This window comes from Chrysemys picta, chromosome 21 (assembly GCF_011386835.1).
Source record: "Chrysemys picta bellii isolate R12L10 chromosome 21, ASM1138683v2, whole genome shotgun sequence".
Classification (NCBI taxonomy): Eukaryota; Metazoa; Chordata; order Testudines; family Emydidae; genus Chrysemys; species Chrysemys picta.
The window spans coordinates 17,299,362-17,311,983 of NC_088811.1; the positions used below are offsets into that span (position 1 = coordinate 17,299,362).

The 12,622-nt window shown below is 60.8% G+C and overlaps 1 protein-coding gene across 7 annotated transcripts in view; it reads right to left on the reverse strand.

Annotated features, from left to right (window-relative positions):
* Positions 1-12,622, reverse strand: part of CROCC (ciliary rootlet coiled-coil, rootletin) — an 81,493-nt gene that overhangs the window by 43,022 nt on the left and 25,849 nt on the right. For 6 of the 7 annotated variants that reach the window (XM_042852972.2, XM_065575016.1, XM_065575018.1 and 3 more), the window contains exons 4-8: positions 4,758-4,949; positions 2,989-3,072; positions 2,346-2,443; positions 1,198-1,363; positions 392-498 (exon numbers count right to left, since the gene is read on the reverse strand). In XM_042852972.2, the coding sequence (XP_042708906.2) occupies positions 392-498; positions 1,198-1,363; positions 2,346-2,443; positions 2,989-3,072; positions 4,758-4,949 (647 nt within the window). Of the gene's footprint in view, positions 1-391; positions 499-1,197; positions 1,364-2,345; positions 2,444-2,988; positions 3,073-4,757; positions 4,950-6,317; positions 6,402-8,234; positions 8,286-10,988; positions 11,308-12,622 lie in introns of those variants that run through there. The other variant, XM_042852969.2, reaches the window with a different exon arrangement.

Here is a 12,622-nt window from a genome sequence, read left to right on the forward strand (position 1 = left end):
GAGCACCCCGAGGAGCCCACGCTGCTGGATCTACAGAACCCCACGCCCCATCACCTGCAGGGCATCTTCTTCCAAGGGGGATCTAAACCCACGGGGGCCCGAGTGTTCAGAACCTGCACCCCCCCCAGGGAGAAGGTCATTACAGGCCCCCAGGCAGGACACGCAGAGAAGCAGATGAACGTGGCTCCCAGGGCTGGCGAACGTGTTTGTCTGGGTGGTGCAGGGGAGATTGGGAGGGCTGTTCTGTACTCAGGTTGTTCTCACAGGGATCCTGGAGGAGGCGCTGTACGCCACGTGGGGCTGGGCAGCTTTCCCAGGCCTAGTTCCTTCTGCTTTTGGGAGAAAAAGAGCCCAGCAACCGCACCCCCCCTGCCCCCACTCCCCCCCTGACCTCTCGCTCATGGTCTTCAGCTCACTGAAGTGGCGCCGGAAGCCCACCACCTGCCTCCAGAGGGTCAGCAGCCGGCTGTGCTCGTTGCTGAAGTAGGCGTTGAAAGACTGGGCGGGGAGAGGAGAGGAGAAGCAGTGACAGCCGGATCCCCCTCCCCAGGCACCACCCTCCCCCCCCCCAGCGCTGCCAAGGGCCTGGCCAGCGCACCCCGGGGGAAGCACAGGGCACAGCAACGCACTCGCTGCCTGGCTGGATACAGAGCACCTGGCTTTGATCCCCCATAACGCCCCCACAAGCCCTGCTCCGGGGGGCGCCCTGCACTGCTCTCGCTATCCCGAAGCGCCGGCGCCACTGACCTCAATGGCAGCTCCAGGCAGGACTCTTAGCAACAGCTACGTTTATACAGAGCTTTTGATGCGGCAGGACCCCCTCCCCCCACCAAAGGGCTTGACCAGCTATGCACAGGCAGCACCACTGAAATGCAGCCACCTCTGGGGCGACGCAGTGACCGCTGGCACGGAAAGGCCCGGAGCAGAAAGACTTGGCTCCCACTGAGGGTAAAAGGAAGTTGCAGGGGAGGGGACGAACCACCTCTCCAGGGACTGGAGCAAGGGAGGTGTCCTATGGCCGGCTCCCAGCAATGTGCTACGTGGCCTACAGCCAAGGCGCTGCCTCTCTGGGCCAGCGGGAGCCGCCCTGGCAGCATGTGTGCAGATCTGTCTGTGCCCAGCAGGACAGTGCCCACGGGACGGGCATGCACCAGGGAGAATGACGCATGCCAAGCAGGGCATCTCTCCGGCCCTAACCTCCTCCTCTCGCCTCCACTCCACCTCCCGCTGCTCCAGCTCGTTGCGAGCTTTGGTCCAGTCGGTCGTCAGCTTCCGGATGTCCTCGCTGAGGGCCTGGTTGGCGGAGTTGGCCTGGTCCAGCTGCTCCCGCAGCATGGCGTTGACCTGGGCCAGGCTGGCGCTCCTGGAGACGGGGACCCAGCGAGAGCATCAGCACCGACCGAGAGAGCAGGGGCTGAGAAGGAAAAGAGGGGCCCGCGCACAGGTGGGAAGGGACCAACTCTGGCATGGGGCAAAGGGCCCAACGTGGAGGATGGGACCTGATATCGCAGCTGTGAGACACCAAACAACACAGATCCAAACACTTCCTTCAGAATAAGACAATCACTGCCCAAGTCGAGCGCCTTCCAGCCAAGCGCCTCCTGGCCCTTTCCAGACCTTAACTGACCCCAACATTAACTGACCCCATTGTCAATAAGGGAGCTACAGGGATCCGTTCACCCACCACCGCCAGGCAGCCACCTCTGGGGCGTAGCGTGGCAGCTGCACACAACAGGAAGCAAAAAAAGAGCCCATCCAATCCAATTTGCAGAGGAGATTTGGGGAAGCCCAACGTAATAACCTGCGAGGGAATTTGGCCGCGAGGCTGAAGTGAACACCCTGACTCATCCAAAACACCAAGGGACCAATAGTGAGCACTAGCGCTCAGGACAGCTTCACGCCGCAAAATACACGACACTTCCAAAGCGCAGCTGCTAGGGGTTAGTAGTGCAGTACTCGGAGGGGCGGGGAACGCCAGCAACACCACTGCCTACAGTAACCAGGCGTCCTAGGAGGTCACCTGTCCAAATATGAACCCAGCCCGACCCTGGTTAGCTGGGGAACCCGGATAGGATCACAACCCCAGTGGCTCGGCTGCAGGGAAATGCTGGGCCTACGTGCAGGCGATGCCAGGAGCCCAGACTCCAATGGTAGATTCCTGGCATAGCCCAGGCTCCAAGGAAGGTGCCCTCTCGTTCTCCCGGCCCAGCATGAAGCCCAGCCAGGCAGAAGGTGCAATAGAGGCCCAGAAGCATGGGGCTCCGAGGATGCAGCTGCCCAGACCCACCTGAGCCCCAGGTGGAGCCCCGTGGACAGGACCCCTCCCACCACTGCCCGTGACACACCTTTGCTGCTCCTCCTCCAGCCGGATGAGTGCGTTCTCCAGGTCGTTGCTGTGCTCTTCGTCCTGGCGCAGGCGCGAGTCCGTCATGTCCAGCCGGCTCTGGGGGAGGGAGCGGGCAGTGGCTGCTTAGGAGGGGGCCGGGGGCCCTGGAGAACCAGGCCGTCCCTTTGGCCATGGGATGGAGAAAGGCAGCGCCCCCCAAACACCACCCCAGTCCTGCCGGGACCCCCCTCCACGAGTCGGTCAGGCCTGCTGCAGTCTGGGCTCCCATCTATCCGAGCAGGAACCGGCCTGGGCCGGGGGGACAGGCTCATTCCAGCAGGTCCAATCAAGCAGGAACACAAGAGGCTCCGCCCACCATGACGGAGTCCCTGAGCCAGCCGGCCCCCCCGCAGGTGGGCAGAAAACAACGGCAGGTGTAACCCACCCCACGCCGCCCGGTGCCGTCCCCGGTAGTGGAGGCTGGACCATAGAGAGGCTGTTACAGGCTTGGCTCGGAGCTGGACCTTTCGGCTCAGGCAGCCACTGCTCTTACTGTTAGCTCAAGAAGTCGCCGGTTCAATCCGGCTGACAAGGACCCACCCAGGGACACTGTTTCACTAGTGGGCGTGGGGTCCATCCGGCTTTTCGCTGGCGACACTCACCGTGAGTCTCTGCTGCTCCAGCTCGGTGGATTTCTCCAGCAGCTGCTGTTCCACCTCCCCGCACTTCTTCTTGTACTGGAGAACCTGCGGGAACGCCGCAGCTCAGAGCCCGCTGCCGGCCCGGCTCCGCGGACGCACGGCAGGACAAGGAAAACACAACCACAGAGCTGGCCGGCCCTGCCACACCCACAGTGCCCTGCAAGGCCCCTCACTCCCGAAATCCTAACCACCATCAGCCGACCCCGGTGGCAGGCCCCTTCCACCCCACCTAGGTCGCTAGTTTGGTAGGGCCACAGCGCCAAGTCCCTGCAAGCGGAGCGGGGGGGGGGGGGGTGGCCAGACTGGTCTCCCTACCCCATAAGCTGAGAATCTTCAGCTATGTCCAGCAGGAACCTATCTCTGCCACAGCTAACCCCTTCCCCTTCCCTAATGCCCCACCACCCTCCATCCACTGGAGAGCCCTCGGCAACAGAGCAGCTCTTTGAGGAGAGACTAGTCCAGGACTCCAGGGAGGACTGACTCGCCTCGAGGCCGCTGCACTGAGCCCCCGGCCATTTTGGGGGCCAGGGGCACCTTTCCTTCCAACCCAGGCCCTGCCCGCTCTGCATGGATGTTACAGATCCCAGAGCACTTCGCCAGTTTTGCTCAGACGTCCTTAGCCAAAATATTCCATGCCGTGCCGGGTTGGCGGCCACTCCCCCGCCCCCCAGAGGTGGCTGCACATGGGTGTCGTATATACCCAGCGAAAGCCGCAGCCTCCAAACCCCAGCTGTGCAAATTCCAGAGTGTTCGAACACCGATGCTCAGAACGACCCCGCCCCGCTCAAAGCTAGTCCCTCGAGGGGTTTATTCACAGAGTCAGAAACCGCGTTTTAAACGGCCCTCAGAGTCTGACACCCAACAGTGCTTGTGGGGGAGGGAGCTGAGTGGGCAGACGAGCTTGGCGAATGCAGATGGGGCCTTCTCTGCACCGGCCTCAGGGTTCCTTGTCCTGGGTCAAGCAACCCCTTCCTTTCCTTCAAGCCACCCTAAGAAGTAATTCCTCCCCCCGCACCCCACAAGCCTCTAGGTACCTGTCACGGCAAGAGAACAGCCCCTAGCGGCTAGTCTCAGAGATCGCGCCTCCCTGGGCACATCTACACGGCCATCAGGAGGGGTGAGGGCAGCATGTGTAGACGTGCCCGAGCTGGCTTGGATCCCACTAGATCAGTGGCTCTCGACCTATTTACCATTGTAGGTTGCATATGCAGCTCTCTCTGTTAGGTGGGCCTCATCCACACAATCTATATCAGTAGTGCTCAAACTTTTGTCCTGGTGACCCTGTTCACATGGGAAGTGTGACCCCCCCCCATACATTAAAAACACTTTTTCTATATTTAACACTATTATAAATGCTTGAGTCAAAGCGGGGTTTGGGGTGGAGACTGACAGCTCATGACCCCCCATGTAATACCCTTGTGACCCCCTGAGGGGTCCCGACCCCCAGTTTGAGAACCCCTGGTCTATCGACTCCCTGTATGGCCCGGAGGATGTCACATGAGCCGCAGCTGTGCGCTGATTGGGCGGGTTGAGAACCAATGTGCGAGATCACGGCTTGCTCAAGTAGCCGTGGCAGCGAAGCCGGGGCCACCTGGGCTAGTCCTAGGTAGATGAAAGGTAGCTCAGGTGTGCCTGCTCGAGCTGCAGCCACCCCCCCTGATGGCAGTGCTGACATCCGCCCAGAGCCTTCCCGCCAGCAGACCCCGGCCTGCCCAGCGCAGGACACGCACCTTCGCCTGCAGCTTCTGCACGAGCTGCGCCTGCCGCTGCTGGCCCTCCTGGTAGGCCTGGAGCTTGCGTTTGTAGGCGGCCTGCTCCTCCTCCAGGCGGCGCCGCAGCTCGATGTTCTGCTGGGCCAGGCCTTTGTTCTCCAGCGACTCCCGCTCTCGCTCCCCGGTCTCCAGGCGCAGGGCCTGCTCCAGCTGAGCCCGGAGAGATGGGGAAACGGGTCACTGCAGACGCGCCTTCCAACCGGCCTCCTGCGCACGCCATCTGGCCCCGCGAGCCATCCCTTTCCCAGGTCCCATTTGGCCCCCAACCGAATCCAGGGTTTCCCGTCGGAGCCACAGTGCGCAGCGTCTTTGAGTTTGTGCGCTGAAGAAACCTGCTCCCAGGCCAGGGGTTACAGGGACATTATTTGTACTTGTTGCATTGCAATAGCACCTATGGGTGCAACAGCACCATCATGGACCAGCACCCTGCACAAACCCAGCCCCTGCCCTGAAGAACTTGCAATCGAAGCAAATATCCGGCAGCTGAGGCAGAGACACAGAGCTACAAAAGAACTAATAGGAACAGAAAGGGTCGGCGATATATTTCAATGAAAACAAGCTACGTTTGCACAGAAGGGCCCCGGGACCCTTCCTTTTCGGTCGCCTCTGCACAGCCTCCCTGATCCGACTGCACAGGCAATCTGACCAAGGAGAGTTCCCGAGCTGGGAAGGAATCTCGCACTCAACAGCCTTCAGGCTAGAGCAGAAGGCCTGGAAAGTGAAACTGACCAGTCTAGCCTCACCTTCCCCAGCTAAGCGCCAAAGATCAAAGCAGCCATTCAACAACGGACGGAGCTCTTAGGACCAGAGTATTTATCCTCCGCCATGGGTGTGAGCTTTGGGGTGCCCACTGGGGTCAGGTATAAATAATGTTTCTCTGCAGCAGAGGCCTCTCCGAGTCACATCACATTCTGATGGCGCTGTAGGTGTCAGCCTTCTTGCCCCAAACCCGGCTGATCCTCACGCCACCCGGCCTGCTCCGCACAGAGGGGCGAAGACACTTTGCTGCAGCTCTGATTAGCCACCCTGACTGACGGGTCTCCACCACCTCCAGCCTCCCACATGCCTTGAAAGCAGTCCCCTGCCTGCGGCTAGGTCTGCACTTATTGCTGGAGTCTGAGATACCCGTGCCTTCTTATCTGTAGATGCTACTGTAATAGAGAACCCAGCCGAGATCAGAGTCCCATCGTGCTAAGCACCGATCACACGTTTAGTACAGTCTCTGCCCTCTTGAGCCTCAATAGATCAGACAGAAAAGGTGGGAGGGGAAACTGAGGCACAGAGCGGCAAAATGATTTGCCTAAGGTATCACAGGCAGATCAGTGGCAGCATCAGAACCCAGGTCTCCTGACTCCCAGGCAAATGCCCTATCCACTAGGCCACACAGCCTCTCTAAATCCTTGATTTCCCTTCATCTTATCTAAGAGAAGAGACTCAATGTATTACAGAGCGGGTCCACTTCTGCTCCACGGCGGCCAACAGAACAGAGGCCATCCCAGGCCAACCCGAGCTCCTTACCATTTGGTTCCTCCGCCTCAGCTCCATCTCTTCCACGCGCGTGGTGCCCAACCCCCGACAGCTCCAGCGGATGGCTTGCTCCAGCTTCCGCAGCAAAAGACATTGCGAGATCAGTGCTTGGTAGGGTGACCAGACAGCAAGTGTGAAAAATCGGGACAGAGGGTGGGGGGTAATAGGCACCCATGTAAGAAAAAGCCCCAAATATCGGGACCGTCCCTATAAAATCGGGACATCTGGTCACCCTAGTGCTTGGGGCCACTCCACATACACAGCACAGAGCCCGGGTGCCACAGGGGCTGCATGCTGCTAACCGGGCATGCTCTTCCCTGGCTGTCAACAAGAAGAGAGCCCCGCGGCATGCACAGCAAACCCTCCCACGCGCGAGAACACGGCAACGCAAACCATGCACCGAACCCCTGGCTGGGTGAGAAAAAAAGTCACCGCCCTGTGATCCCCAGCAAAAGGCGAACAGAGTTCTGAGAGCAAAGACAGCAACTCTGCGAGGACCGACATCTGCATGCAAATTTAAGATCCCAGAGGACTTGGCAATTAAATGTTGTGCTTACAAAGAAGACTGCAAAAAAGATCACCTATACATAGCCAGCCTCCCGGGCTGCCAAAGCCTGAAAGGATAAACAGCAGCAATGCTGCTTAGCTGGTGGGGGGGGACCCTTCGGGGCAGCCGTTGTGAAGGCTAGGAAAGGGGTCTGGAATCTGTAGCAAGTGGCACACAGGGCACTTCGCACCAGGGCAACATCACGTCTTGCATGATACAGGCAGGCAGATTCCTGGTCTAATATCATCTGCGTTATCACATGACCCGAGTCAGAAACCAGGCTGGAGTGAACAAGACTCCACCTGTTTGCGCTGGGCTGGGGGGGAAGTTACCGAGCTAGTGGCGAGAGAACACGCCAGTAACACCAGTTCCCACTGCTGGGCACAGACCCCCCGGGGAGCTGCGTAAGCACAAGAGGACGTGGGACTGGCCGACCACTGAGAAACGTAACTTCTGGGGACTTTATGCCACATTAACAAGCATTAAAAATACCTGTCGCACATTCTAACAAGGGCAGGAAAAACTAGATCATCTATTTGGGGGGGTTCGTTAATTTATTTGCTGCGCAAGATAAAAGTCTCTCCCGTACATGCACACAGACCTCAGGCAGGGAGCTCCCACCCAGGAGCCATCCAACCGCCAATGGGGATTCCTAGTATACAGCAACGGTGACAGGACACGTAAGCCACGGAGCTTTCCCTGGGGATGTTACACACGAGCCCGTGCTGGGTCGGGGTTTGGGTCCTTCCATGAATGTAAAAACAGGGCCAGGCTGCTCTGATGAGGCAGAGGGAGCTGGGAACCCTAAGGTGTGAGTTACGAGCTACCATGCTCAAGGCTCAGCTGTGTCTCACGAGGGGCACAGGGGCCCAGGAGACGGGGGGCTCTCGCTCCTATCCAGTCAGAGGACGGACCACCTAGGAGCAGCGTCTGTAGGAACTCAGGGCCTGATCCACGCTGAAATCAATGGAAGCCTTTCCACCGAGTTCAGCGGGGTTTGGATTAGGCCCCTCCCAGGGCCAGAGTGGGTGTTAACTTGGCACAAGTCATCCCGTTCTGTAGAACTTTGTGGTTACGGGTTTGGCTCCCGCTCCGTCATGGGGAGGAGAATCCTGCCTTTGCAGGGATGTCGAGTGGGACATTCAGCCAGGAGGCAGCTGGTCCAAGCCCCTCGTCAGTTACTCCAATCAGAGAGGGGTTCGGCAGCGTGGTGAGCCGTGCACCCCAACTGGCCAGGGGGAGTGGGGAGGTCTGGAGTATTTTGAGGCACCCAGGGTCACAGAGGTGCGCTCGCTACCCATCTGCTGTACAGGTTTCATGCCTTTCCAGCCAGCAACAGCCTTCCGCTGCAGGATACCCACGTCAGCATTGGTCACCGGGTCCGTCCCCCTCAGGCGCAAGCTCTCCTCTAGCTGCGGCGGGGAGGCAGGTGGAGAGACAGAAAACAGACAACATGAGCACAGACCCCCGGGAGGAACCAGCCCGGCCCGGTGCCCACAACCGCACACAAAGCAGGGAGGGGAAGCACCAGATCTCCCCCGGAACGGTCCAGCCGAGCTGCAGGGAGAAGGCGCGATGGAGAACCCTAGGAAAGAGGGGGAGGGAAGGAAGAGACAGGTGCAGATGGGGGCCTTAAGAAAAGCTGGGGGAGGACTTTGGCTAATTTGGATGCGCAGCAGAATTTAACCCTCCCCAGCCCAGCCCCTGCAGCCCTGGGTGAGCCCAGCGCAGACAGCTGCCATCTCCAGGAGCCCCTCAGGCCAGATGCAAAGAGCCCATCCACCGGCGTTTAGTCACCCGGGGAATCCAGCTGGATTCGTTGTTAAATGGGCAGTAGACTCATTGGGTGCGTTTTTAGGGTTCGTTTAAGTCAGGTCCCAACAGCTGATTCGACAGAGCCTGCGCCAGCTTCGCCCGTGCGGCTCTGCCAGCGCGGTGCAGTCCTGGCCCCCCCCCCCATATGGCTCTGCCAGCGCGGTGCAGTCCTGCCCCCCCCCATATGGCTCTGCCAGCGCGGTGCAGTCCTGGGCTCCCCCCATACGGCTCTGCCAGCGCGGTGCAGTCCTGCCCCCCCCATATGGCTCTGCCAGCGCGGTGCAGTCCTGGCCCCCCCCCCATACGGCTCTGGCAAGGTGCTTCAGTCGTCACCTGCAGCCCCCTCTGATATTTCCAGTCCTACACGTTCCCCCACAGCTCAGCCGGTGCCCCTCAACCCTGCTCTGCTCCCCCCCCCGGTACCCCAGCCCTGGGATCCCCCCTCAGCTCAGCCGGTGCCTCTCAACCCTGCTCTGCTCCCCCCCCGGTACCCCAGCCCTGGGATCCCCCCTCAGCTCAGCCGGTGCCCCTCAACCCTGCTCTGCTCCCCCCCCCCGGTACCCCAGCCCTGGGATCCCCTCTCAGCTCAGCCGATGCCTCTCAACCCTGCTCTGCTCCCCCCCCTGGTATCCCAGCCCTGGGATCCCCCCTCAGCTCAGCCGATGCCTCTCAACCCTGCTCTGCTCCCCCCCCCCGGTACCCCAGCCCTGGGATCCCCTCTCAGCTCAGCCGGTGCCCCTCAACCCTGCTCTGCTCCCCCCCCCCCCCGGTATCCCAGCCCTGGGATCCCCTCTCAGCTCAGCCGATGCCTCTCAACCCTGCTCTGCTCCTCCTCCCCCCTGTACCCCAGCCCTGGGATCCCCCCTCAGCTCAGCTGATGCCCCGCAACCCTGCTCTGCTGTCCCCCCTCCCCCCGGTATCCCAGCCCTGGGATCCCCCCTCAGCTCAGCCAATGCCTCTCAACCCTGCTCTGCTCCCCGCCCCCATTATCCCAGCCCTGGGATCCCCCATCAGCTCAGCTGATGCCCCGCAACCCTGCTCTGCTCCCCCCCCCCGGTACCCCAGCCCTGGGATCCCCCCTCAGCTCAGCCGGTGCCCCGCAACCCTGCTCTGCTCCCCCCCAGTACCCCAGCCCTGGGATCCCCCCACAGCTCAGCCGGTGCCCCGCAACCCTGCTCTGCTTCCCCCCCCCGGTACCCCAGCCCTGGGATCCCCTCTCAGCTCAGCCAGTGCCCCTCAACCCTGCTCTGCTCCCCCCCCCCCGGTACCCCAGCCCTGGGATCCCCTCTCAGCTCAGCCGATGCCCCTCAACCCTGCTCTGCTCCCCCCCCCCGGTACCCCAGCCCTGGGATCCCCCCTCAGCTCAGCCGGTGCCCCGCAACCCTGCTCTGCTCCCCCCCCCAGTACCCCAGCCCTGGGATCCCCTCTCAGCTCAGCCGGTGCCTCTCAACCCTGCTCTGCTGCTGGCCCCCCGCCCCCCCGCCGCTCTGCAGCACCTTTGAGGCTTCTAGAGCTAAAACTGCCAATTGTGCCCATTGGGGGGTGGGGTGGCCAAACCGCCCACTAGGGTTAAGGTGTCAACTCAGCCGGCACAAAGAGGGCTCCCAAAATCATCCCTCTGGGGCAGGAAGCGGGTCTCGAGCCGGATGCCCGACGGCGAAAAGCCAAAGCTTATTGCAACCCCCGCGGTGGCGGTCAGCGTCCAGAACAGCAAGCCAGCGGCTGCCTCTGTGGGGCTGTGCACAGAGCAAAACCCTCCCCTGAGAGCCCACCCCACTGCACAGCAACGAGCTCCCACCACCAGCGCAGCCGGGTCCCACCACCACCCCCAGCAAGGCCTATAGCCGGTGGGGTCCACAGAGAGAGGAATGGATCGGCTCTCCCGGCCAGCACACTCCAGTCCTGCCCCAAGGGGTCACCCTAAGGTAGGGGGCCCAGGGATCTGGACTGTGGGCAGCTCATTCGGCACCCTGGGTCTATCCACCGACTGTAGGGGGCTCTTCCAGGCCAGAAGGAAGAGCAGGGGAATCACAGACCCTCTGTAGCCAGGAGAGCATCAAGGCAGAGCAGGGCCCCCCCGGGAGGGGCTCTGTGAGTCTGTTCTTGCACCCAGTGATGATCAGCTGCGGCTGGTAATGGCATGCAACTCCCCAGGCAATACCCTCCCTGCCTCCCCCCCCAAGGGTTCCCTCCTAGCATCCCTCTGCAAGGGCACACGGCACCCCCCACTCCCTCCCCAGCACCCCCCGCCCCAGGCATCCACAGGCCAGCCCAGCTCAGCCCAGGCGGTAGCCACTTGCCCGCTCCACTCGCTTCTTCACGTAAAGCCCAGGGGGGTTCTCAGGGGGCCCAGAGGGGGCCGGATCCTCAGGCTCCATCCTGCAGGCAGCGTCGCCAGACATCTGCGTGCCCAGATCCTTCCCTCTCCCAGCTCCGGCGAGGCACAAAGCCCCGGCGCCTTCGAGACACAGGCTACAAAATCCAGCTGCCGGCGGGGCCCAGGTTGTGCATTGTCTCCCCTAAGCCGCCCGGAGACTCATTCACATTCTAATGGGCGGCTCGGAAACGAGACACAAAGCGAGCATAATCCGTGGCCTGCCACCGCTCCAGCCTGCCTGCACAGGCCCAACCGGGGTCGCGTGACCAAGCTGGGGTCGGCGGGGGGTCTGCGAAGCAACCCGTTCGTGCCCAGCTGTAGACTGCTGGCCGGGGAACTCCCGGGTGTCTGCACCAGACATGGACAGACAGACACTAGCGCCGGCAGCCAGAGAGCGCTGTGCAGAACTCCCCCCCTCACCCCACCCAAGCGGCGTCACTACAGAGATTCAGAGGAGTTCAGTGATATTCCCCCCAGTTCTCCATCCTCAAGGGTCTCGATCCAGGACACCTCCCCTCCCCCGAACAAATCAATGCCAGCCTGAGGGGGTGGTACATGAGCAGGGTGCTCCCCCTGCACACACACCGCACCACGTTGCCTCTGCAGGAGGGCTCAGGACACAAGGAACACGTCAAGGATCATCACTCCCTGACATGCTCATCAGCCGTGCCTCAGTTTCCCCATCTGTAAAGCAGGCGCGACAACATGCACCCACCCCATACGGCGCTTGCGTGAGTGACGTGCTTCGAGGTGTCTGATGTCTAGAGACGGGGGAAGGGTTCTTATGGCTACTCCAGGCAGAGGCGTTTCAAAGCAAGAGGCGCTCCGGAGGACAACTTGCTAACGCAGAGAAGAAGCGGCAACATCTCAACAGCCGGTGGCACCGCCCTTCCAGTGTCCACTTCTGGGCACTTACAGCACGTGGCCCCGAGAGACGACGGGAACTGGCGCTTCAGAAACTCTATAGGTTAGAGAGACAGGCCACTCAGTCCCCGGTGAAGGGGCCGCAGGGCCAATCTGAGCCTCCCGACAGAGAAGAGGGCCCATTAACGGCAGTGCCTGTCTGGAAGTTTAACGCCCCAACTTCGCCTTCTTTAAAAAATAGAAGCGTTTCTACGCTTAGAAAATGCAACGGATTTTAGCCACACAGCAGCACTTCCAGTCCCAGGGGATCAGGCCGGCTTCTTCTCCAGTCAGATCGGGGGAATCAAGCAGAGCTGGGTTCTATTCCCAGATCTCCCAGTGACCCACTGGGTGACCTAGGGATTGTCCCTTCCCTTCTCTGGGCCTCAGTTTCCCCATCAGTACAATGGGGTTAATAATATGGGTCCATATTTGCAAGACACGTTAGAAGTGGAGTACAAGAGCTAATATTAGAACTGATTCATCCATTCCTTACCCATCCTGGCTAATAGCCATTAATGGACTTAACCTCCAGGAATTTATTCGGTTCTCTTTTAAACGCTGTTATAGTCCTAGCCTTCACAACCTCCTCAGGCAAGGAGTTCCACAGGTTGACTGTGCGCTGCGTGAAGAAGAACTTCCTTGTATTTGTTT